This window comes from Lithobates pipiens, unplaced genomic scaffold, assembly GCF_037356315.1.
Source record: "Lithobates pipiens isolate NorthernLeopardFrog02 unplaced genomic scaffold, aLitPip1_a1.2 Scaffold_28, whole genome shotgun sequence".
NCBI lineage: Eukaryota > Metazoa > Chordata > Amphibia > Anura > Ranidae > Lithobates > Lithobates pipiens.
The window spans coordinates 215,839,009-215,865,509 of NW_027507789.1; the positions used below are offsets into that span (position 1 = coordinate 215,839,009).

Here is a 26,501-nt window from a genome sequence, read left to right on the forward strand (position 1 = left end):
CATCGTGCCATTCCATCAGGTCGGTGTGTGATTGGCCCAAAATGTATTCTGCAGCAGGACAACAACCCCAAACATACAGTCAATGTCATTATGAAATATCTTCAGCACAAGGAGTCCTGGAAGTGAAGGTTTGGCCCTCACAGAGCCCTGATCATTATCATGGAGTCTGTCTGGGATAACATGAAGAGACAGAAAGATATGAGGCAGCCGACATCCACAGAAGAAACTTAGTTCTCCAAGATGTTTGGAACAACCTACCTTTTCTCGAGTTCCTTCAAAAAAGTCTCCCTAGAAGAATTGATGCTGGTTTGAAGGCAAAGGGTGGTCACACCAAATATTGATTTGAATTTCTCTTACTTTCCATTTCCTTTCCTTTCTTTTGGTCACACACTAATTATCTGAGATAATAAAACCTAAATATATCTAAAGGGGCCCGCAGGTTAAACAGGAGGAAAGATAGTAACATTAGAACTAATTTTTTTTTTTTTGGAGAGGGAGAATAACCCTCTCTATTTGTCCAGGTTACCATTATTACTAGGAGTGAAAGTAGAAGAAAATTCAAAATTTTAGGTTGTCACCAGAAGAGGAACAGAGGAAATCTTCCAAAAGGGGCACTACAGTGAGGGAAAAAGTATTTGATCCCCTGCTGATTGTCTACATTTGCACACTGACAAAGAAAATGATCCATTTATAATTTTAACGGTCGGTTTATTTTAAGACAGAACAAAAATATCCAGAAAAAAAGCATTTAAAAAAAGTTATAAATTGATTTGCATTTTAACCAGTTGCCGACCGCCGCACGCCGATGTACGTCGGTACAATGGCACGGGCAGGCATAAGGACATACATGTACGTCCCTTGCCTCCCGCGGGTCGGGGGCCCGATCGGGCCCCCGCCCGGTGCCTGCGGCGGTCGGTATTCGTACGGGAGCGATCCCGGACGAGGGGACGGCCATTCATTCATGGCCACCCCCTCGCGATCGCTCCCGACGAATAGAAATCCCCGGTGACATCACTTCCTCTCCTGTAATGTAAACACAGGAGAGGAAGTGATGTATTCTCTCCTCCGTGTCGGTATTTTTCGTTCCGACACGGAGGAGAGCGGATCAGTAAGTTGCACCAACACTCACACACACAGTAGAACATGCCAGGCACACTCACACCCCCCCTTTACCCCCCGATCACCCCCCCAATTACCCCTGCCCCCCAGTCACAGTGACACCAATGTCATTTTTTTTTTTTTTTGCATTGGTGTCATTTGTGACTGTAATAACTGTTAGGGCAGTTAGAGTTAGCCCCCTTTAGTTCTAATGTACCCCCCTAACCCCCCCAATAAAGGTTTAACCCCGTGATCACCCCCCGTCGCCAGTGTCACTAAGGCTGGGTTCACATTGCAGCGGTTTATGAGAACGAATGTGATTCGCACCGCACTGCAGTGCAAATCACATCCGATCTCTGTGCGATTCGAGTTCAGCCATTCGCCGCACCCGCCGCACCCGCCACACCCGCCGCACCCGCCGCAAATTCGCACGGGACCCTTTTTTTGGCCCGCAGCAGAATCGGATCGCATGGGTGTTCACACCATGCGATCCGAGTTTGCAGATCGCACTGCGATATGCGAACTGATCTGGGGGTGTCAGTAACATTTCACTGACACTCCCAGCAGTTGGCATAGGGCAGTGTGAACTGCCGCCGGGAGGCATGCGATGCGGGAACCCGCCGCGGATTCGCGGCGTTTCCGCATCGCTCCAGTGTGAACCCAGCCTAATAAGCGATCATTTTTCTGATCGCCGTATTAGTGTCACAGGTGACGCTAGTTAGGCAGGTAGGTATTTAGGTTCGCCGCAGCTTTTTATAGCGCCAGGGACCCCCATATACTACCGCATAAAGCCCCCTGATTGCCCCCTAGTTAACCCTTTCACCAGTGATCACCATATAACTGTTACAGGTGACGCTGGTTGGTTAGTTATTTTTTTATAGTTTCAGGGCACCCGCCATTTATTACCTAATAAAGGTTTAACCCCCCTGATCACCCGGCGGGTGTCATTTGTGACTAATAACTGTTAGGGCAGTTAGGGTTAGCCCCCTTTAGTTCTAAGGTACCCCCCTAACCCCCCCAATAAAGGTTTAACCCCGTGATCACCCCCCGTCGCCAGTGTCACTAAGGCTGGGTTCACATTGCAGCGGTTTATGAGAACGGATGTGATTCGCACCGCACTGCAGTGCAAATCACATCCGATCTCTGTGCGATTCGAGTTCAGCCATTCGCCGCACCCGCCGCACCCGCCGCAAATTCGCACGGGACCCTTTTTTTGGCCCGCAGCAGAATCGGATCGCATGGGTGTTCACACCATGCGATCCGAGTTTGCAGATCGCACTGCGATATGCGAACTGATCTGGGGGTGTCAGTAACATTTCACTGACACTCCCAGCAGTTCGCATAGGGCAGTGTGAACTGCCGCCGGGAGGCATGCGATGCGGGAACCCGCCGCGCATTCGTGGCGTTCCCGCATCGCTCCAGTGTGAACCCAGCCTAATAAGCGATCGTTTTTCTGATCGCCGTATTAGTGTCACAGGTGACGCTAGTTAGGCAGGTAGGTATTTAGGTTCGCTGCAGCTTTTTATAGCGCCAGGGACCCCCATATACTACCGCATAAAGCCCCCTAATTGCCCCCTAGTTAACCCTTTCACCAGTGATCACCATATAACTGTTACAGGTGACGCTGGTTGGTTAGTTATTTTTTTATAGTTTCAGGGCACCCGCCATTTATTACCTAGTCTCACTAGTGTACCCCTAAATTTAGGGGTGTCTACTTTCCAAAATGGGGTCATTTGGGGGGGGTTTGTGCCATCTTGGCATTTTATGGCCTTCAAAACTGTAACGCCCTTAGAAAGCCTGAAGGCGGTGCTTGGTTTTCGGGGCCCCGTACGCGGCTAGGCTCCCAAAAAGTCCCACATATGTGGTATCCCCATACTCAGGAGAAGCAGCAGAATTTATTTTGGGGTGTCATTTCACATATGCCCATGGCATGCGTGAGCAATATATCATTTAGTGACAACTTTGTGAAAAAAAAAAAAAAAAAAAAAAAAAGTTTGTAATTTTCCCGCAACTTGTGGCAAAATATAAAATATTCCATGGACTCAACATGCCTCTCAGCAAATAGCTTGGGGTGTCTACTTTCTAAAATGGGGTCATTTGTGGGGGTTTTGTGCCATCTTGGCATTTTATGGCCTTCAAAACTGTAATAGGTAGTGAGGAGTGAAATCAAAAAATTACGCCCTTAGAAAGCCTGAAGGCGGTGCTTGGTTTTCGGGGCCCCGTACGCGGCTAGGCTCCCAAAAAGTCCCACATATGTGGTATCCCCGTACTCAGGAGAAGCAGCAGAATTTATTTTGGGGTGTCATTTCACATATGCCCATGGCATGCATGAGCAATATATCATTTAGTGACAACTTTGTGTAAAAAAAAAAAAAATTTTTTTTTTTGTCATTATTCAATCGCTTGAGGCAAAAAAATAAAATATTCAATGGGCTCAACATGCCTCTTATCAATTTCCTTAGGGGGTCTACTTTCCAAAATGGGGTCATTTGGGGGGGTTTTGTACTGCCCTGCCATTTTAGCACCTCAAGAAATGAGATAGGCAGTCGTAAACTAAAAGCTGCGTAAATTCCAGAAAACGTACCTTAGTTTGTAGATGTGACAACTTTTGCGCAAACCAATAAATATACAATTATTGACTTTTTTTTTACCAAAGACATGTGGCTGAATACATTTTGGCCTAAATGTATGACTAAAATTGAGTTTATTGGATTTTTCTAATAACAAAAAGTAGAAAATATCATTTTTTTTCAAAATTTGCGGTCTTTTTACGTTTATATCGCAAAAAATAAAAATCGCAGAGGCAATCAAATACCATCAAAAGAAAGCTCTATTTGTGGGAAGAAAAGGACGCAAATTTTGTTTGGGTACAACATTGCATGACCGCGCAATTACCAGTTAAAGCAGCGCAGTGCCAAAGTGTAAAAAGACCTCTGGTCATTTACCAGCAAAATGGTCCGGTCTGAAAGTGGTTAATGAGCAAAATAAGTATTTGATCCCCTAAATCAGCAAGATTTCTAACTCCTGTGTATCTTCTATACAGGTAACGAGCTGAGATTAGGAGCACTCTCTTAAAGGGAGTGCTCCTAATCTCAGTTTATTACCTGTAAAAAAAAAAAAAAACCTTGTCTACAGAAGCAATCAGATTCCGATCTCTCCACCATGGCCAAGACCGAAGAGCTGTCCAAGGACGTCGGGGACAAGATTGTAGACCTACACAAGGCTGGAATGGGCTACAAGACCATCAGCAAGCAGCTTGGTGAGAGGGTGACAACACTTGGTGTGATTATTATCAAATGGAAGAAACACAAAATAACTTTCAATCTCCCTCAGTCTGGGGCTCCATGCAACATCTCACCTTGTGCAGTTTCATGATCATGAGAACGGTGAGGAATCCGCCCAGAACTACACAGGAGAATCTTGTCAATGATCTCAAGGCAGTTGGGACCAAAGTCCCCAAGAAAACAATTGGTAACACACTATGAAGGACTGAAATCCTGCAGCGCTCCCACAAGGTCCCCCTGCTCAAAAAGCACATGTACAGGTCCGTCTGAAGTTTGCTAATGAACATCTGAAGGATTCAGAGGTGAACTTGGAGAAAATGTTGTAGTCAGACGAGACCAAAATCGAGCTCTTTGGGATCAACTCAACTCGCCGTGTTTGAAGGAGGAGGAATGCTGACTATGACCCTAAGAACACCATCCCCACCGTTAAACATTGAGGTGGAAACATTATGCTTTGGGGGTGTTTTTCTGCTAAGGAGACAGGACAACTTCACCTCAAAGGGACAATGGACAGGGTTATGTACTGTCAAATCTTGGGTTGAGAACCTCCTTTCCCAACCAGGGCATTGAAAATGGGTTGTGGATGGTATTCCAGCATGACAATAATCCAAAACACACGACCAAGGCAACAAAGGAGTGGCTCAAGAAGAACCACATTAAGGTCTTGGAGTGGCCTAGCCAGTCTCCAGACCTTAATCCCATTGAAAATTTGTGGAGGGAGCTGAAGGTTTGAGTTACCAAATGTCAGCCTGGAAACCTTAATGACTTGGAGAGGATCCGCGAAGAGGAGTGGGACAAAATCCCCCCTGAGATGTGTGCAAACCTGGTGGCCAACTACAAGAAACGTCTGACCTCCATTATGGCCAACAAGGGTTTTGCCACGAAGTACTAAGTCATGTTTTGCGAAGGGTTCAAATACTTATTTCACTCATTAAAACGCAAATCAGTTTATAACTTTTGAAATGCTTTTTTTTGGATATTTTCTTGTTATTCTGTCTCTCACTGGTAAAATAAACCAACCAATAAAATTATAGACTGATCGTTTCTTTTTCAGTGAGCAAATGTACAAAAATCAGCAGGGGATCAAATACTTTTTTCCCCACTCACTGTAGCTCCGGTAACCCCTAGGGGGATAGGAATTTCCTCTCATTTCCTGTTTTGGATATGGGACAGGAAGTAAAAGAAATCCCCCAATAAGACTGTCCAAAAATGAAAAAAATTCTGCCTTTAGTTCTACTTTATTCCTTGGTGTCTCTTTAAAACTCTCAGGAATTCCCGAGGGCACAAGAAGGATTGGCGATCATGTGATCTCCGATTGGCTGTCACAGTGGTCACATGATTAGGAGCCAGTCCTGCCACCTACCAGTTTTTAGTGGAAACCAAGAGCTGGCGACAACAGGGTAAATTTTTTTACCATAGTGTTATTGTTATTTAACGGCTTCTTGCTGGCCGTATAGTGAAATGACGGACAGACGGGAGCGTCTCGTTCTGGGACAACATCAAATGACATCCTCCCATTCTTGGTGCTCCGATCAGTGGTATGACGAAGGCTCTTTACCATGTGATCAGAGTCCACAGCTGATCGCAGTATAAACAGGACATGCCAGTTATCGGCATTCCTCTCCTCACGCTGAAGCCACTCGGCTGTTATCCTGGAGGAGCTGGAGGGGACGTCCCCCCCCCCCCCCTCCTGCCGCCTCTCGCCGCTCTTCCCGGGCCTCCCGGTGGTACAGGAGACCCAATTGACTATCTGCCACTTCTGGCGGCTAGGGGCAGACTGGAATGAAGCCATAAATGGCTTTGTTCCAGCCTCCCGATTGTAAACACGGAAGAGACGTCTTTTAGACCCCCCCCCCCCCATTCCTCCATAAAGAGTACCTGTCACCACCTATTACTGTCACAAGGGATGTTTACATTCCTTGTGACAGCAATAAAAGTGATCAAAAAACATTTTTTTTTTTTTTAAACACAACTTAATAATATAAAAAGAAATAAAATACATTTTTTTTTTAAAGTGTCCCTGTCCACACAAGTTCACGCAGCAAAGAAAACGCATATATATACATACACACACAGTGCCTTGCGAAAGTATTCGGCCCCCTTTGAACTTTTCAACCTTTTGCCACATTTCAGGCTTCAAACAAAAAGATATAACATTTTTATTTTTTGTGAAGAATCACCAACAAGTGGGACACAATTGTGAAGTGGAGACTGAAATTCTTGCCCATTCTTCCTTGCAAAACAGCTGGAGCTCAGTGAGGTTGGATGGAGAGCATTTGTGAACAGCAGTTTTCAGCTCTTTCCACAGATTCTCGATTGGATTCAGGTCTGGACTTTGACTTGGCCATTCTAACACCTGGATACGTTTATTTGTGAACCATTCCTTTGTAGATTTTGCTGTATGTTTGGGATCATTGTCTTGTTGGAAGATAAATCTCCGTCCCAGTTTCAGGTCTTTTGCAGACTCCAACAGGTTTTCATCCAGAATGATCCTGTATTTGGCTGCATCCATCTTCCCCTCAATTTTAACCATCTTCCCTGTCCCTGCTGAAGAAAAGCAGGCCCAAACCATGATGCTGCCACCACCATGTTTGACAGTGGGGATGGTGTGTTGAGGGTGATGAGCTGTGTTGCTTTTACGCCAAACATATCGTTTTGCATTGTGGGCAAAAAGTTCGATTTTGGTTTCATCTGACCAGAGCACCTTCTTCCACATGTTTGGTGTGTCTCCCAGGTGGCTTGTGGCAAACTTTAGACGAGAATTTTTATGGATATCTTTGAGAAATGGCTTTCTTCTTGCCACTCTTCCATAAAGGCCAGATTTGTGCAGTGTACGACTGATTGTTGTCCTATGGACAGACTCTCCCACCTCAGCTGTAGTTCTCTGCAGTTCATCCAGAGTGATCATGGGCCTCTTGGCTGCATCTCTGATCAGTCTTCTCCTTGTCTGAGCTGAAAGTTTAGAGGGACGGCCAGGTCTTGGTAGATTTGCAGTGGTCTGATACTCCTTCCATTTCAAAATGATCGCTTGCACAGTGCTCCTTGGGATGTTTAAAGCTTGGGAAATCTTTTTGTATCCAAATCCGGCTTTAAACTTCTCCACAACAGTATTACGGACCTGCCTGGTGTGTTCCTTGGTCTTCATGATGCTCTCTGCGCTTTCAACAGAACCCTGAGACTATCACAGAGCAGGTGCATTTATACAGAGACTTGATTACACACAGGTGGATTCTATTTATCACCATCAGTCATTTAGGACAACATTGGATCATTCAGAGATCCTCGCTGAACTTCTGGAGTGAGTTTGCTGCACTGAAAGTAAAGGGGTCGAATAATTTTGCACGCACCACTTTTCAGTTTTTTTTTTTGCTAAAAAAGTTTAAAATATCCAATAGATTTCGTTCCACTTCACAATTGTGTCCCACTTGTTGGTGATTCTTCACAAAAAAATTTAATTGTATATCTTTATGTTTGAAGCCTGAAATGTGGCAAAAGGTTAAAAAGGGGGCCGAATACTTTCGCAAGGCACTGTGTGTATATATATATATATATATATATATATATATATATATATATATATATATATATATATATATATATATATATATATGTATGTATGTGTGTATATATAAACATATGTTTGGGGGCTGCAAGTAATTTTCTAGCAAAAAATATGGATTTTAACTTACTAAACACCAAATGTCAGAAATGGGCTTAGTCATGAAGGGGATAATAGAAACTTGGCTTTTTTCATTTGATTAGCAAAAAATAAATAAAAAATGCAGTGGTGATTATATACCACCAAAAGAAAGCTCTATCTGTCTTTAAAAAGCTAAAAAATTGGCCTGGGCAGGAAGGGGGTGAAATTGCCCGGTAGGCTAGTGGTTAAAAATAAAAAATTATGCAATCTAAAAATTTCTTGTCCATTTTTCTGCTCATAATAAAAATACATACATGTATTTAACAAAAAAAAAAAAATGTACTACCAAATAAATGCTTTGAATTAATATACAATTCATAAGAAATCAGTGCAATAAACTGTAAAATTAATTCCTCATAAATAAATATTGGTTTTATGTGCACTGCCCCTTTAAATTGGATTTAAGAGGAATTTGTTTTTAGTTTATTGCACAGATTTCTTACTATGGATTTCTGACTAATTGTATATTTGATTTTTTATTTGATTTTTTGCATATACTTCTAACACTTAACAGGTTTGGGTAAGATAAACATGTTAAAAAGTGGTAGTAGAAGTGTAAGCAAAAAAAAATAAAAGAAAAAAAAACATAATACAATTAGTAAGAAATCCGTAGTAAGAAATCTGTGCAATAAATAAACTAGAAACAAATTCCTCTTAAATCCAATTTAAAGGGGCAGAGCACCTATATTTTGGATTCATTTGTATAGCGCACATCTCGTATATTATATATACATATATATATATATATATATATATATATATATATATATATATATATATATATATATATATATATATATACACATACATATATATATATATATATATATATATATATATATATATACATACATACATACACACATATACATATACACATATATATATATATATATATATATATATATATATATATATATATATATATATATATATATATATATATATATATATATATATATATATATATATACACACACACACACACACACACACACACACACACACACACACACACACACATACATTTTTTTTGCAAATAAATTATTTTCATGTCTCAAAACTGGGAAATCATTATTTTTATTCTAAGCAAACAGATATTGTTCAGTAAACAAATGCATACTGCTGAATTCCGTGTGCGCCCCCACCTTCAAGTTTTTTATCTAGCCCTGCACATTAAGTGATTCGACAAAATAAAAGCACTTACTCGAACAATGATTCCCATCCTCTTGCTTTCGTAGGTGAAAGGGAATATCTGAAGGATGGTGAAATTCATGATCTGGCCACCAGGCGTCCTCAGCTGCACCGAAGACTGATCTCTTCCCACCAGAGTCAGGCCCACACTTTCTGTCCATTGTACCAGGGCCACCTAGGTGCAGGAGAGGTGAAAGGTCACTACAGGGGTCACAGAAGGTATACAGGCTATGAAATGGTTCCTTATTATGGGATAGAACAGGCAACAATGATGGATTGTTTGTAAAGGATTGCATAGGATATTTATTTAAGAAATCATTGACTAAGTAAAATATATAGTGGTTTGTGTTTGATTTGGGTCTGTTTTTTTTTATGTCCTTTTTGGTATAGAATTAGAGAAAAAGGTTTGGACTTTCATTTGACCCCTTTCTGAAAATGCTAGTTTGCCTGACAGTAACTGATCAGTATCCAAATCTTAGTGGACCTGGAACAAGCATGCATAAAAAAACAAAAAGGATCTGACATTTTTGTCTGCTCAGTGACACATAGAGATTGATTTAATAAAGGCAAATAGACTGTACAAGTGCAGTTACGCTCATTTTCCCCAGAACATAGTGAATGCACTGAAGCTTCACCTTGTAAACGGGGACTTTGGGGACCCCAATGATAGTGTGGTCTATGATGTATGGGCGAACTCTGGGGACCCCAAAGGCCAGCCGGGGGAACTCTGGGGACCCCAAAGGCCAGCCGGGGGAACTCTGGGGACCCCAAAGGCCAGCCGGGGGAACTCTGGGGACCCCAAAGGCCAGCCGGGGGAACTCTGGGGACCCCAAAGGCCAGCCGGGGGAACTCCGTATATAATCAGTTTGTCGCTGAGCAGTGCGGGGTGTACCAAGATGGCCGTTGGCCCCCTCTGCCTGCTTGCCTGGGTGTAAGAAGATGTCCGCTGCTGGCTTCATGTTCTGTCACATTAGGAAACATATTGAAACGCATAGCGGCCATGCTGGAATGCATAGAGCATGTGCAATAAGGAATTTTGTTCGCAACTTCACTTCCATTGCATTTTCTCATGGGTAGCGGTATTTTGATAGAACACCCCCATTAGAGAGATTCAGCGCCTCTAGTTATCCTATTTATGAAAGAGAAAGTAAAAGTAAATAGAGGGACACTGGTCCTGGTGATCTGGGGGGCCCCAATGGATCCTCTCACTTCCTCCCGTTTTAGTTATGGAATAGAAAGGTGGTGAAAAAAAAAAAAATCTGATGGCTTATCAGAGCCGCCATCGGTGGGGGAGACAGCTCATACACATGGAAGGGCCCTGGCAACCAGTTGTTGCTGGGTCCAAACCCCCCCAGAATGTCCTGCCCAAATTCCCAGTCAGCGCCCCTGCTGCCGCACTCGCGATGCTCAGCAACAGCGCAGACTGTGCAGCAATCAGAGCCGTCCCTGAATGTACGACGGCTGACAGCTTTCACCACCACCCGCTGTTCTGAGCGCTAGAGTTTGTTTGCTAGAAAATAAGAGGGGCTTTTGGGACCCTGATGTAAGAGGGGGGGGTGACTTTGGGGATCCTAATAAATGGAGGACTCTGATGAAAGAGGGAACCCTGAGGGTCCCTGAGCTAAGGAGGGGGGAACCCTGAGGGACCCTGAGCTAAGGAGGGGGAACCCTGAGGGACCCTGAGCTAAGGAGGGGGAACCCTGAGGGACCCTGAGCTAAGGAGGGGGGAACCCTGGGGGACCCTGAGCTAAGGAGGGGGGAACCCTGGGGGACCCTGAGCTAAGGAGGGGGGAACCCTGGGGGACCCTGAGCTAAGGAGGGGGGAACCCTGGGGGACCCTGAGCTAAGGAGGGGGGAACCCTGGGGGACCCTGAGCTAAGGAGGGGGGAACCCTGGGGGACCCTGAGCTAAGGAGGGGGGAACCCTGGGGGACCCTGAGCTAAGGAGGGGGGAACCCTGGGGGACCCTGAGCTAAGGAGGGGGGAACCCTGGGGGACCCTGAGCTAAGGAGGGGGGAACTCTGGGGGACCCTGAGCTAAGGAGGGGGGAACTCTGGGGGACCCTGAGCTAAGGAGGGGGGAACTCTGGGGACCCTGAGCTAAGGAGGGGGGAACTCTGGGGACCCTGAGCTAAGGAGGGGGGAACTCTGGGGACCCTGAGCTAAGGAGGGGGGAACTCTGGGGACCCTGAGCTAAGGAGGGGGGAACTCTGGGGACCCTGAGCTAAGGAGGGGGGGGGGATTTTGGGGTATCTGATATAAGTGGAAGGGAATCTTGGAACACTGATGTAAGGGGGTAACTTTGGGGACTCTAATGAAAGAGGTAGAACTTTGAGGACATCAAGGAAAGGGCTGAAGCTTCACTTTGTAGCCCAATCAGGTGCAAGGAAAATAAACAAAACTGCATTTTTGCTTGCATGTGGTTGGATGACCGAAATCAGCCGAGCTTCAACTCATTCACTAAGCTCTGGGGAAAATGAGTGCAGCTGCACTTGCAAACTGCACAGTCTATTGTGCTTTAGTAAATCCACCCCAGTAAGTATTAAAGTATAACTAGAGGCAAAAAATATTTAGTTTTTGATAGAGTGGAGAAGATATAGAACACCTGGGGGACCCTAATGTAAGGGGAGACTTTGGGGACCCTAATGAAAAAATAGGGTCTCTGATGTAAGGGTGAAGTCTGGGGGCCCTGATGTAAAGGGGAGGGGTGGGCGGGGGGATTCTGATAACTGATGAAAGGGCTAGAACTTTGGAGACCCAAACGAAAAGGGCTAGAACTTTGGAGACCCAAACGAAAAGGGCTAGAACTTTGGAGACCCAAACGAAAAGGGCTAGAACTTTGGAGACCCAAACGAAAAGGGCTAGAACTTTGGAGACCCAAACGAAAAGGGCTAGAACTTTGGAGACCCAAACGAAAAGGGCTAGAACTTTGGAGACCCAAACGAAAAGGGCTAGAACTTTGGAGACCCAAACGAAAAGGGCTAGAACTTTGGAGACCCAAACGAAAAGGGCTAGAACTTTGGAGACCCAAACGAAAAGGGCTAGAACTTTGGAGACCCAAACGAAAAGGGCTAGAACTTTGGAGACCCAAACGAAAAGGGCTAGAACTTTGGAGACCCAAACGAAAAGGGCTAGAACTTTGGAGACCCAAACGAAAAGGGCTAGAACTTTGGAGACCCAAACGAAAAGGGCTAGAACTTTGGAGACCCAAACGAAAAGGGCTAGAACTTTGGAGACCCAAACGAAAAGGGCTAGAACTTTGGAGACCCAAACGAAAAGGGCTAGAACTTTGGAGACCCAAACGAAAAGGGCTAGAACTTTGGAGACCCAAACGAAAAGGGCTAGAACTTTGGAGACCCAAACGAAAAGGGCTAGAACTTTGGAGACCCTAACGAAAAGGGCTAGAACTTTGGAGACCCTAACGAAAAGGGCTAGAACTTTGGAGACCCTAACGAAAAGGGCTAGAACTTTGGAGACCCAAACGAAAAGGGCTAGAACTTTGGGGACCCTACTGAAAGGGCTAAACTCTGATGTAAGGGGTCAGGCCCGAGGGGCCCAGGTCTAAAAGTTGTGTAAGGGGCTCCACAATTTGATAGCTGCCCTGGGGGTTATAACCCTCCCTTGTGCCTATAGTTCTACAGCCAGGATATTAGCATTGTCAGGAAAAGATCAACAATGACCCCCACCCCACCTCATATTTTTTCAGTAGAGCTTTCTACTGAGCGGGGTCCTCTTCCTGGGGCCACAACAGGGAACACAAACAGCAAAATCCACACTCTATTTAGAGTTAACATAAAATGTTTTTTGCTGGAGTTGTGCTTTAAATGTAGCTAAAAACGCCATATTCATCAGTGGTTGATGCCCTTCTTTAGATTGTTTTTTCAATAGTACTCATAGTGGGAGGTTCAGGGCTACGTCGGCATTTCGCTGCCATATCTGATTGGTAGTCCAATGAGCAGCAGCTGACCCAGAAAACTGCAAAAAAATACAACAAGAAATAATGATGTCACTCCACTGCCAAGAGAAAATAGGTACGTCAATTACAAGAGCGGCGTACCACTTTAAGTGCCGTAAAATCTGTTGACGCCGAGCAATGGGATAAAAACAAAAACATGGAACTCCCCTACTTCTATCTGTCTGGGATATGGACATCCACGTTTAATAACTTTCCATAATCCGCGTATTTTCCCTTTACAAGCCTCTGAAGTGTCTGGGGGATTTATTGTAATAACGAGGCCCAATCAGTCATCTTGATTTAATGTCCTGTCGGATTAATCCTTTTCAATCAAAAAAAAGGGAGCCGGTTTAATCGTACAACAGTTTACATGTCTCCGCTTCCTTCCTGAGCCTGAAAACAATGCAGATGTTTATACAGGATGAAGAGGCTCGATTAATGCCACATGTTTCACGTAAATACAATCGCGGCAAGCCAGGAAACACCCCTCTTGGCTCAATAAATTTCTCACCTAATTTTTAATACCCCTCTTTTTTTTTTTTTTCTATTTTTTTGCCCCGTCAACTTAAATCGCACAGCCCTTCCTTTAAAAAACGACTGATTAATCATTAGCCTTATTTCAAAGACTGGAAGAGATTAAAACCACATTTTTTATTTTTTTTTTAAATCTGTGGTGTGGCCAGTTTCCAAGATTCTATTTTCTTTTTCTATTCAGCTGGTCACCAGAATAAGACTTAATGACTGATGACATTTAACCTCTGGAGAGCAACACGCTATTCGCAGCAGTACAGAAAAAAGGACACTAGAGGGCGCTCCTGGCTTACACAAACATGTTATCCCTCTCCTTTTAGGGAGGGTTGTTTATTCCAGCCCCCAGCAATGCTGCCTTTCCTGAAAGTAATTGCCAATTAATTTGTCTCAAAACAAATGGACTCACCATTGGAATGTACCTTATAATTAAAGGGCCAACTGACAAATTGTAACATATTTCATTAACTTTTAGAATTTTTTGCACCGATTTCTGATACTTTTTTCAAGCACTCGCCGATGATACTTTTTTTTTTACTGTCATGTGACAGTAGCACTGATGGGCTGTATCATATCAGTAGTTTATTTTTATTTTTTACAATTTATATATTTGTTATTTTTACAAGGCTTTCTTTTCTTTTTTTTGGGGGGGGGGGGGGGGGGTCAGTCAGTGTCAGTATTTTTTTTATTTTATTATTTTTTCTCTCTCTCTCTCTCTATATAGAGATATATCTCTCTCTCTCTCTCTCTATATAGAGATATATATCTCTCTCTCTCTCTCTATATAGAGATATACATCTCTCTCTCTCTCTCTCTATATAGAGATATACATCTCTCTCTCTCTCTCTATATAGAGATATCTCTCTCTCTCTCTCTCTATAGAGATATCTCTCTCTCTCTCTCTCTATATAGAGATATCTCTCTCTCTCTCTCTCTCTATATAGAGATATCTCTCTCTCTCTCTCTCTATATAGAGATATCTCTCTCTCTCTCTCTCTCTCTCTCTCTCTCTCTCTATATAGAGATATATATCTCTCTCTCTCTCTATATATATAGAGATATATCTCTCTCTATATAGAGAGATATATATCTCTCTCTCTCTATATAGAGATATACATCTCTCTCTCTCTCTCTATATAGAGATATACATCTCTCTCTCTCTATATATATATAGAGATATCTCTCTCTCTCTCTCTATATATATATAGAGATATCTCTCTCTCTCTCTCTATATATAGAGATATCTCTCTCTCTCTCTCTCTATATAGAGATATCTCTCTCTCTCTCTCTCTCTATATAGAGATATCTCTCTCTCTCTCTCTCTCTATAGAGATATATATCTCTCTCTCTCTCTCTATAGAGATATATATCTCTCTCTCTCTATATAGAGATATCTCTCTCTCTCTCTCTCTATAGAGAGATATATCTCTCTCTCTCTCTCTCTATATAGAGATATATCTCTCTCTCTCTCTATATAGAGATATATCTCTCTCTCTCTCTCTATATAGAGATATATATCTCTCTCTCTCTCTATATATAGAGATATATATCTCTCTCTCTCTCTCTATATAGAGATATATATCTCTCTCTCTCTCTCTATATAGAGAGATATATCTCTCTCTCTCTCTCTCTATATAGAGAGATATATCTCTCTCTCTCTCTATATAGAGAGATATATCTCTCTCTCTCTCTATATATAGAGAGATATATCTCTCTCTCTCTCTATATAGAGAGATATATCTCTCTCTCTCTCTCTCTCTATATAGAGAGATATATCTCTCTCTCTCTCTCTATATATAGAGATATATCTCTCTCTCTCTCTCTCTCTCTATATAGAGAGATATATCTCTCTCTCTCTCTCTATATAGAGAGATATCTCTCTCTCTCTCTCTCTATATAGAGAGATATCTCTCTCTCTCTCTCTCTCTCTATATAGAGAGATATATCTCTCTCTCTCTCTCTATATAGAGAGATATATCTCTCTCTCTCTCTATATATAGAGATATATATCTCTCTCTCTCTCTATATATAGAGATATATATCTCTCTCTCTCTCTCTCTCTCTCTCTCTCTCTCTCTCTCTCTATATAGAGATCTCTCTCTCTCTATATAGAGATCTCTCTCTCTCTATAGAGATCTCTCTCTCTCTATAGAGATCTCTCTCTCTCTATAGAGATCTCTCTCTCTCTATAGAGATCTCTCTCTCTCTCTCTCTATAGAGATCTCTCTCTCTCTCTCTCTCTATAGAGATCTCTCTCTCTCTCTCTCTCTATAGAGAGATCTCTCTCTCTCTCTCTCTCTCTATAGAGATCTCTCTCTCTCTCTCTCTATAGAGATCTCTCTCTCTCTCTCTCTCTCTCTCTCTCTCTCTCTCTCTCTCTCTCTCTCTATATATATATATAGATATCTCTCTCTCTCTCTCTCTCTCTATATAGAGATATATCTCTCTCTCTCTCTCCATATAGAGATATCTCTCTCTCTCCATATAGAGATATCTCTCTCTCTCCATATAGAGATATCTCTCTCTCTCCATATAGATATCTCTCTCTCTCCATATAGACATCTCTCTCTCTCCATATAGATATCTCTCTCTCTCCATATAGATATCTCTCTCTCTCTCTCCATCTCTCTCTCTCTCTCTCCATCTCTCTCTCTCTCCATATAGATATCTCTCTCTCTCCATATAGATATCTCTCTCTCTCCATATAGATATCTCTCTCTCTCTCTCCATCTCTCTCTCTCTCCATATAGATATCTCTCTCTCTCTCTCCATCTCTCTCTCTATATATAGATCTCTCTCTCCCTCCATCTCTCTCTCTCCCTCCATCTCTCTCTCTCCCTCCATCTCTCTCTCTCTCTCCCTCCATCTCTCTCTCTCTCTCTCTCTCTCTCTCCATCTCTCTCCCTCCATCTCTCTCTCTCTCCATCTATTTATATCTCTATCTATCTCTCTGTCTATCCATCTCTATCTCCATCTATATATATCTCTCTCTATCTATCTTTTAAACCCTGTTTGTGAGGTGCGGGGGGTTTGGTGAGATATCAGGGGTCTTAATAGACCCGTCATCTCCCCCTTGAGACAGGGAGAGGGACTGAGGATGCAGATTCCCCAGTCCCTTCCTCTGTAGCCTCAGCTGCACTGAAGATGAATGGACAGGAGACAGAGGCTCCTCTCCATTCATAAACTGAAGGATCGTAAACACAGTTTAAGATGCTTAGTTATAAATGGACAGTCAGTGATCACGGACTGTGAATTCAGAAAGGAAAGGAGCCGGTAAATGATATATATACCGGCGCCTACCTCCGTTCTCCATCCCAACAGATATGGGGAAGGGGAAACTGGAGGAGGACACGGAGGGGGAGCAGAGGAGGACACAGAGGGGGAGCACATGGCGGGGGGACCTTAGAAGCAAGGAAAAGGACACAGGGGACAGTCAGGGATGATCGGTACGGCGGTGGGGGCCGTTACAAGCACCGATCTCCCTGTATAGATTTCAATAAAGCATCTGAAAGCCACGGGAGGGAGAGGAGGAGAAGTGCCTGTCAGCTGCTTTATTGAAATCTATACAGGGAGATCGGTGCTTGTAACGGCCCCCACCGCTGCACCTATCATCCCGACAGGTATAGGATTAGGCATCAGAGCAGGTGCACGAGTACACGAGTATAAGTACTTGTGCAAATGCTCGGTATCTCACTGATACTAGTATCGGTATTCTATTGTGTTTACTAAAACTCATTAAAAATTTTATTTTCATTTTTTTCCCTAAAAACCACTGCGCAAATATCGTGCAACCACTATTTTATTCTCCAGGGTCTCTGCTTAAAATATATAATGTTTGGGGGGGGGGGGGGTTCTAAGTAAATTTCTAGCAAATGTACTTTTTCATGTAAGAGAGAACTGGACTGGAAACGGTTAAAAAATAAAAAAAATAATAATCTTCAGAATATTAGGGAGTGTGACATAACAGTAAAATGAATGGCCTTGGAAGCGGAAGTAAAATGTGTGCCTTCATTGTATAAATTGCCTTGGCATGATTTCCGTAGAGGCCTGGCTATAGCAGACTGAATGCCATTCCTCTAGAAGTAGTGGGAACAGGCCGCTGTTTACCTACGGAGTTCTCCTTATCTGCGATCGGAAATTGTATCCATTTACTGTAGCGACGGACAGCTCTGCCCGGGGGTCCGAAATCGATCCCTCCACGGCTTCCGAGAGGGAGCGAGCAGCAGAGGAAACAAGTTTAGGAAATCTTGCCTTGTGTTACAGGAAATTAATTTTATGCCAGCTGCTGGGGAAAAAAAAAAAAGCAGAGGTACGAAGAGACTGAACAAACATTTTTTTTTTTTTATGGCGTTCTGAAATCACTCCTTTCCTGGTTATGTTAATATTAGATTACTAAAGAACGACCCCGAACTGCCGCTTTCACACAGAGGTCTGACAGATGGACAATTCCAAACAGGCGAGGACAGGGGATGAAATGACCGATCGCTTCCAGGTGGAAGGGGAAAAAAAAAAAAAAAAAAAAAAAAAAGTAAAACGGGATCACTAGATTTAAATCTCCATACAGGTGGTTCTGTGTATTGCGCCCAACAACGCGAAACAAGTATAATGTATATTGATTGTAGACGCAGTAACTTTTGCGCAAACCAAACGACGCTGACACTTTTTGGGGACCATTGACACTAATACAGTGATCAGTGCTAAAAATATGCACGGTCACTGTACGAATGACGCTGGCTGGGAAGGGGTTAACATCAGGGGCGATCAAAGGGATAAATGTGTTACTAGCCTGTGCTTTAGTGTACTGTGGGAGGTGATTTTACTAGGCAAAGACATGGATCCTAGTCCCTGCTTTGCAGAGAGACACAGGATCCATGCCTTCCCTCCTGTCAGAACGGTGATCTGTGAACTGAGAGATCAAAAGACGACGAATCGCTCAGTTCTCGGGCTTCATTGGGCAGATAGTGGTGCCTGTTAATCACCAGCTCGCTGCTGTGCCCCTCCAGCACTCACTGGCGCACTGGGCTGTGGAGGGGTCAGGAGCGGCTGGGCTCAGTCTCCCAGCAGCTCGATGAGAGGATGAGCCAGCAGCTGGTCCAGGTATCTCGGGTGGATCCCGACATTAAAGTCGGGATCGATCTACAGCCTGAACTGGCTGAATGATGTAATGATGTCAGCTGACAGGGGACTTTAGCCTGCTGTCAGCTAAAAAAACGGGTCACAGGAGTGCAGAACGAAATTTACTCCCGTGACCCACATGGAAAGTAGGGCCAAAAAAAGCTTTGGTCATGCTTTACCTTTGAAACAGCAGCTGCATGCGACTCTGCGGCTGCTGGAATTGAGACCAGAAGGACCAGCGTTGCTGCTCTGGAAGTGTAGCGATGGCTATCCTCCTGGAGCTCTAGAAAAGTCAGATGTAGTTTAAAAAAAGATAAGTCCACAAGGTGGCATGCACCTCGTTGGACTTAAATCATAGATTTAAAATGATCATTTAACAAGGTGGCTGGTGTTCAGCTTTAACACTAGCAAATAACTGAGGCATGATGGTTGCGGCACAGGGTAATCTCTGGTAATTTTTCCATGAAGGTCCTTTTCGTATGCGCTTCCTGTTATAGGGTAACAACGCTCTGGCTCGTAAAATCTTTTTAATGGAGTCCAGTGAGGGACACAGGAATTCATAGAATTTATATACCGTTGTGTTATACTGCCGCCTACAAAAGAAATGGACAATGGCAGCAAAAAATCCATTTTCCAGCAAAAGGATAAACAGCAGGAGTTCAGCTACATTGTAAAATGTGCATGCATGCTATGAGTCAAGTCCAAAGATGTGCATGCTACCTTGTGGACTTATCTCTTTAAATTATGCCTGAAAGTTTATAGAGCTCCAGGAGCACTGCTATTGCTACACTTCCACAACTATGATGCTGGGCCTTTCTGGTCAGAGTCCCATGCAGCAGCTGTGCCCACCCCTCCCCTCCTCCTGTCCAATCCCAGAGTACTTTGTATTATGTGAACTCCTTCACAAAATACAAAGGCTTCTGTGAATGGGCAGAAGAGGGAAGCAATGCTTGTGTGGCAAGGCAACATCAATCCTCTCAGAGCCCCGGGAGCTCAGCGATGGATATCTTTCCACAGCTTCAAAAAAATGTCATATATAAAGTAAAAAAAAAAAAGATAAGTCTACGAGATGGCATGCACATAGTTGGACTTGACTCCTAGGTGTTGATTTACTAAAAGCAAAAAAGGTTGCGTACTTTGTAAGTGCACTTGCTCTAGAGGTTAGTAAATGAGCAGAAGCTCTGCTGACTTCCATCATCCAATCATGTGCAAGCAAAAATGCGTTTCTCCCCCCCTCCCTTGCACGTGATTGGGTACCCTTTTCAAAGTGAAGCTTTTCTCTTATTTACTAAGTCTATTCGCCTTTAGTAAATTAACCCCATAGCGTGACTGCACATTTTACAAAGTGGCTGAATTCCTGGAGTTCAGCTTTAAATTTCTCCTGTAGGCGGCAGTATAACACAAAAGTCTCAGGCCGCGTACACACGGGCGGACTGTTCGCCCAACTTTGTCCGCTGAACAGTGTTTGGGCGGACAGTCCGCTCGTGTGTGGGCTTTCAGCGGACAGTTTCAGCGGACAGTTTGACGAACAAGGTTTTTCGGAAATTCCGTAAAACTGTCCGCTGAAACCTTGTTTGAGCGAACAGTCCGCCCGTGTGTAAGCTTGTTCGTCAAACTAAGTTCCGCGCATGCTCAGAAAGGATTTACACGGCGAAAGTTATAATGCAGTGTATAGGACGTCGTATTTTGCGTCCCGTCGTACGTGCCGTTCACGTCATCGCGCACGGTTTCAGCAAACTGTTCGTTCGTCGTGTGTGGCCATGTCCGTCCATGCTAATTTTGAGCGGACTGTTTGCCGAAACTGTTTGACAGACAAAGTTGGGCGAACAGTCCGCCCGTGTGTACGCGGCCTCAGAATTCCAGTGTGCTGCAATGGACCAGAAAAAAATCAAATGGGTTAGTTAATGTAGAGGATCATGGGGTGCTCAACCTGTGGCCCTTCAGCTGTTGCAGTCCCATGATCATACCTCCCAACATTTTGAGATGGGAATGAGGGACACCTACTAGCAAATGTATGTAGGCATAGGACACGCCCCCCGCCACACCCCCTTAAAAGGAAAATGAACCCAAAAAAAAGTTAATTAAACCCACAGGTGCTTTTTTTTTTTTTTTACCACTACTATTCCTTTATATTGGCTTTCAAAATTTATAAATTGGATGAAAGGTATAGAGTTGGGAAATACTTTTTGAAAGATGAAAAGTGCATTTTATATACAACTATATAGATCAGACCAAAATGAGGGACAAATGAGGAGGAATGAGGGACAGAGGGACATTGCTCCAAATCAGGGACAGTCCCGCAAAATCAGGGACAGTTGGGAGGTATGGGACAGTCCTGAGAAATCAGGGACAGTTGGGAGGTATGGGGACTTGCCTGCGAAATCAGGGACAGTTGGGAGTAGGGGTGCAATGGATCGTCACCGATCCGTGATCTGAACAGGTCACCCCGCACAGATCGGCACATGCCGCGATCCGCGGTCTTGCCTTTAGGAAAGGCCGCGGCTTCGGCCTAGCTCCAAAGCGGCGGCCATCTTTCTACACCCAGACTGTTTACACTGTGATCGTTCTGACGGGTTCCTCTCTCGCCTCTCTGTACTAATCTGTACAGTGGAGGGGAGAGATCCAGCAATGGAAGCAGCCATCCCTCCATACCCTGCAGTACCCAGCAATGCCCTGCCAATACTCTAGCCATGCCCTGCCAATACTCTAGCCATGCCCTGCCAATACTCTAGCCATGCCCTGCCAATACTCTAGCCATGCCCTGCCAATACTCTAGCCATGCCCTGCCAATACTCTAGCCATGCCCTGCCAATACCCAGCCAATATTACAGTGGGGGGGATTGTGGATATTACAGTGGGGACTATATGGTGGTGGAATTTTCCCAGGTTTTTGCAAATTTAATAATTATTTGCTGATCCGAAAAATGATCCGATCCGTGACTCTGATCCGAGGAACGATCCGTGAGTTTTTTGATCCTTTGCACCCCTAGTTGGGAGGTATGGGGACAATCCAGTGAAATCAAGGACAGTTGGAAGCTATGGGGACAGTCCCGCAAAATCAGGGACAGTTGGGAGGTACAGGGACAGTCCCGCAAAATCAGGGACAGTTGGGAGGTACAGGGACAGTCCCGCAAAATCAGGGACAGTTGGGAGGTATGCATGATGCATTGCAAGCCTGACAGGTACAAGCATGACTCCCAAAGGCAGAGGCGTGATGGGATTTGTAGCTTCACAACAGCTGGAAGTCCACAGGTTGAGCACCCATGATGTAGACGTTATCGATTGAGTAGCAGAGAATAATCTGTGAGTAACATAAAATGGAAATACCTCATCAGGGCTGGACGCCTGGTACACCCGGCAGGAATCCTCAAACTGTCGCTCCGCCTCGGCCTGGTCCGTCACCCCATTGGACTCGTAAGAGGGCGTGACATTATGACATAGCGCAATGGCTTTTACGGCCTCGTACACGCGACTGCTCATCGTCTTCCGCACTTTGGTGGTGCCACCTTTCTGGGCCGGCAGGTCCTGCGGGGGCTGCGGGAATTAAAAAAAATGAATAGGTACAGTTATAGTCTGTGCATCACCTCAATGGATTCTGTATTTTGTGACCTTTTGTTGGCGCTATAGAAATAAAATATTCCCCAAGTGACTGGACCTTCCCTCATTTCTGTCCGTGTACATGATACATCTGTGTAATAAGCGAATCTTCTGCGAGTAACAGAAGCTTGATCAGATCCACGCAATAAACTTGTCAGGTTATACCTTCCATTAGAAACACATTTTGGGAACAAAGAGTAGGAGACCCTGCGGCCGGGAATGGATCGCTCCTTTATGGATATGATTAATGGAAACACAAACCAGATGCCCCTACACTGCACATTTCCATGAAATATTGTGCACCTATTTTTAGTTTTTTTTTTTTTTTCTGCCTGCAAACTCCTGGTGTAATTAGACAATTACTTAATTAGGCTGGTCACCCAGCGGACACCGGGGTGGCATTTCCTGCTCTGTTAACCTCTGGTGTCACAAGCCGAAAAAGGGTTTCGCTTCCAGGTCAAAAGGTCTCAGAATGGAAATAATAATTGAGGCAATGAATCAGAACTACAGTCAAGTGAAACACTTATTGCTATAAGCAGCCAAAAATCAGATGCTTAATTAAAAATTTCAAAAAGGCCAAAACAGAACTGGGAGGTCCGGAGAGCTGCTGGTGTGTCAGAGGTACAGCCTTGTAGTTGTAGGTGCGGCTCCGTTATTTCAGCTACTTGTATAGCGCCGTCAATTCACACATATTAAAACGTGGCAGTAAACTCTCTATGTTAAATTATATATGTTAATATAGAGCAGGGGTCTCTAAACTGCAGCCCGAGGGCCGGATGTGGCCCTTTGCTTGCCTTTATCTGGCCCTTGGGGCACTATTTCTCCCACTGACACCAACAATAGGGCATTATTCCTCCCACTGACACCAACAATAGGGAACTATTCCTCCCACTGACACCAACAATAGGGAACTATTCCTCCCACTGACACCAACAATAGGGCACTATTCCTCCCACTGACACCAACAATAGGGCACTATTCCTCCCACTGACACCAACAATAGGGCACTATTCCTCCCACTGACACCAACAATAGGGCACTATTCCTCCCACTGACACCAACAATAGGGCACTATTCCTCCCACTGACACCAACAATAGGGCACTATTCCTCCCACTGACACCAATAGGGCACTATTCCTCCCACTGACACCAATAGGGCACTATTCCTCCCACTGACACCAATAGGGCACTATTCCTCACACTGACACCAATAGGGCACTATTACTCACACTGACACCAATAGGGCACTATTACTCACACTGACACCAATAGGGCACTATTACTCGCACTGACACCAATAGGGCACTATTACTCACACTGACACCAATAGGGCACTATTACTCACACTGACACCAACAATATGGCACTATTCCTCCCACTGATACTAATAGGGCACTATTCTTCACACTGACACCAACAATAGGGCACTATTTCTCACGCTATCCACCCCCCCACCACCAGGACTAGATGAAGCCATGCAAGGACCTGCTGAGCTGGCACTAGCAGCTTCTATCTATGAGGTGAGAGACCCTGGACACCCCCAGGGCCAGCTGAAGCCCACATCCCATCTATCTCCCATCCCATACACCCCATTTACTCTGCCCTCAACACTGTGGGTCCTGCTGGGAGCTGCCCATGGTCTGTGGGTCCTGCTGGCCTGTGTGTCCTACTGGCCATGGCCAGCTCCCAGTGGGATCCACAGACCATGGCCAGCTCCCAGTGGGATCAACAGACCATGGCCAGCTCCCAGCAGGACCTACAGGTCCACGGCCAACTCCCAGCAGGACCTGCAGCCATTTGGTTCTGAATATTTTTTTAAATTGTTTTCCTCCTCTAAAACCTAGATGTGTCTTATGGATATACCTGTGTGTATACACTGAATATATGGCTCTGTACTTCATCCATGGTGTCCATCCCATATGCAACTGTACCCAGGTGAAGTCGCTTGAAGACCATCTCATTCTGAGTCAGCGTTCCTGCAAGACACGGCACACCAGCAACTGTTAACATCCAAAATCAGAACACACAGTACAGCATCAAAGGAATCAAGGAGGTGTAAAAGGCAGTAACCCATAATGACCAAGCAGGATTCATGTGCGTTTGCTCTTGCCGAACGAAAAGGTGGAAATCGGGCCGCCTTATCGGAATTGTATTACAGCTTCAAGCATTTCTATTATATGGTACACACACTATATCAAAAATATTGGGGCGCCTGCCTTTACACGCACATGAACTTTAATGGCATCCCACTCTTAGTCCGTAGGGTTCAATATTGAGTTGGCCCTCCTTTTGCAGCTATAACAGCTTCAACTCTTCTGGGAAGGCCGTCCACAAGGTTTAGGAGTGTGTCTATGGGAATGTTTGACTATTCTTCCAGAAGCACATTTGTGATTTCAGGCATTGATGTTGATGAAGAGAAGACCTGGCTCACAGGCTCAAATTGAACCCTACGGACCAAGACTGGGATGCCATTAACCACTTCCAGACCGCCGCCGTTGTACGTCGGTACTTTGACTTTGAATAGCATAGTTATGGCAGCAGATAGTTGCCATAACCCCGGTATTTTTAAAGACTGTGTGCGCTCTGCTTTCAGATAAAAGTGGTCTCTGTGGCGGATTCGCTGCATGATCACTTTTATCAACAGCGGGAAAGGTGCCCATACCCTTCCCACCGTGTCTCGGTCATCTCCGCCACTTACCGGAGCCGTCAGTAGCAGTGGAGACGATCGGGTCCTTTTCCCTCTGAGGCTGGAAGTCGAGTGAGGGAAAGATGGCCCCCACTCAGCTCCATAAAATCGAATGACAGAAGTAACGTCAAACGTCACTTTCTGCCCAATGGTCTTCAAGGGGAATTTTTTGTTTTCGTTTTATTTTATTGCATTTTAGTGTAAATGTGAGGTCTTTTTGACATTTCTCATATAAAAGAGGTCCTGTCATGATTTATTTCTAATACAAGGGAAGTTTACAACAGGAATAAAAGTGATCCAAAATATTTTTTTCTATAAAGGGACAGTGTAAAAAAAAAAAAAAAAAAAAAAAGTAAAAATACATAAAAAAATAAATTTAAAGCACGCCTCCCCGACGGGCTCGCGCACAGAAGCGAACGCATATGCAAGTTGCACCCGCATATGTAAACAGTGTTCAAGCCACACATGTGAGGTATCACCGCAATAATTAGAGCGAGAGCAATAATTCTAGCCCTAGACCTTCTCTGTAACTTTAATTCGGTAACCAGTAGACATTTTTAAACTTGAGGTGAAAAAAATACAAAAAAAATAAAAAAAAATGTGTCATCTGGCGCAAAAATTATATTTAAAATTAAAATAAAAAAATCTGCTGCAGTTAGGAATTCTCTACCTTTGGTTAGAGGAAATATAGAATTATAAAATATTATATGATATTCATTTTAAAATCTTCGCCTGGGGAGATTATTAGGTGTCAAAGTTTGTCGCCATTCCATGAGCGGGTGCAATTTTGAAGCATGACATGTTGGGTATCAATTTACTCAGCGTAACATCATATTTCACAATATAAAATAAAGTAAAAAAATTAGGCTAACTTTACGTTTTTCTTATTTTTTATTCAAAAAAAAGTGTATTTTTTCCAAAAAAATGCATTTGTAAGACCGCTGCGCAAATACGGTGTGACAAAGTATTGCAAGGACTGCCATTTTATTCTCTAGGGTGTCTGAAAAAAATAAATATATATATATATATATATATATATATATATATATATATATATTTTTTTTTTTATATTTATATTTATTTGGGGGTTCAAAATTATTTTCACATTTTCTAGCAAAAAACCTGATTTAACCTGTAAACACGTGTAAAAAATAGGCCTGGTCCTTAAGTGGTTAAAGTTCATGTGCGTGTAAAGGCAGGTGTCCCAATACTTTTAGCAGTATAGTGTATAAATAAATGAAAGAAAAAGAACATATGGCAGAAAGTAAAGACTACACCTTCGTCACTCATTGGATTTTTCCTTAACCACATGATCTGTTTTTAATACAGTATTAAAAAAAAAAAA

The 26,501-nt window shown here is 43.7% G+C and overlaps 1 protein-coding gene across 1 annotated transcript in view; it reads right to left on the reverse strand.

Annotated features, from left to right (window-relative positions):
* ATP9A (ATPase phospholipid transporting 9A (putative)) overlaps nucleotides 1-26,501 on the reverse strand; it is a 177,004-nt gene that overhangs the window by 71,521 nt on the left and 78,982 nt on the right. The window contains exons 13-15 of the mRNA XM_077460534.1: nucleotides 24,334-24,446; nucleotides 22,200-22,406; nucleotides 9,290-9,451 (exon numbers count right to left, since the gene is read on the reverse strand). Coding sequence (XP_077316660.1) covers nucleotides 9,290-9,451; nucleotides 22,200-22,406; nucleotides 24,334-24,446 — 482 coding nt within the window. The remainder of the gene's footprint in view (nucleotides 1-9,289; nucleotides 9,452-22,199; nucleotides 22,407-24,333; nucleotides 24,447-26,501) is intronic.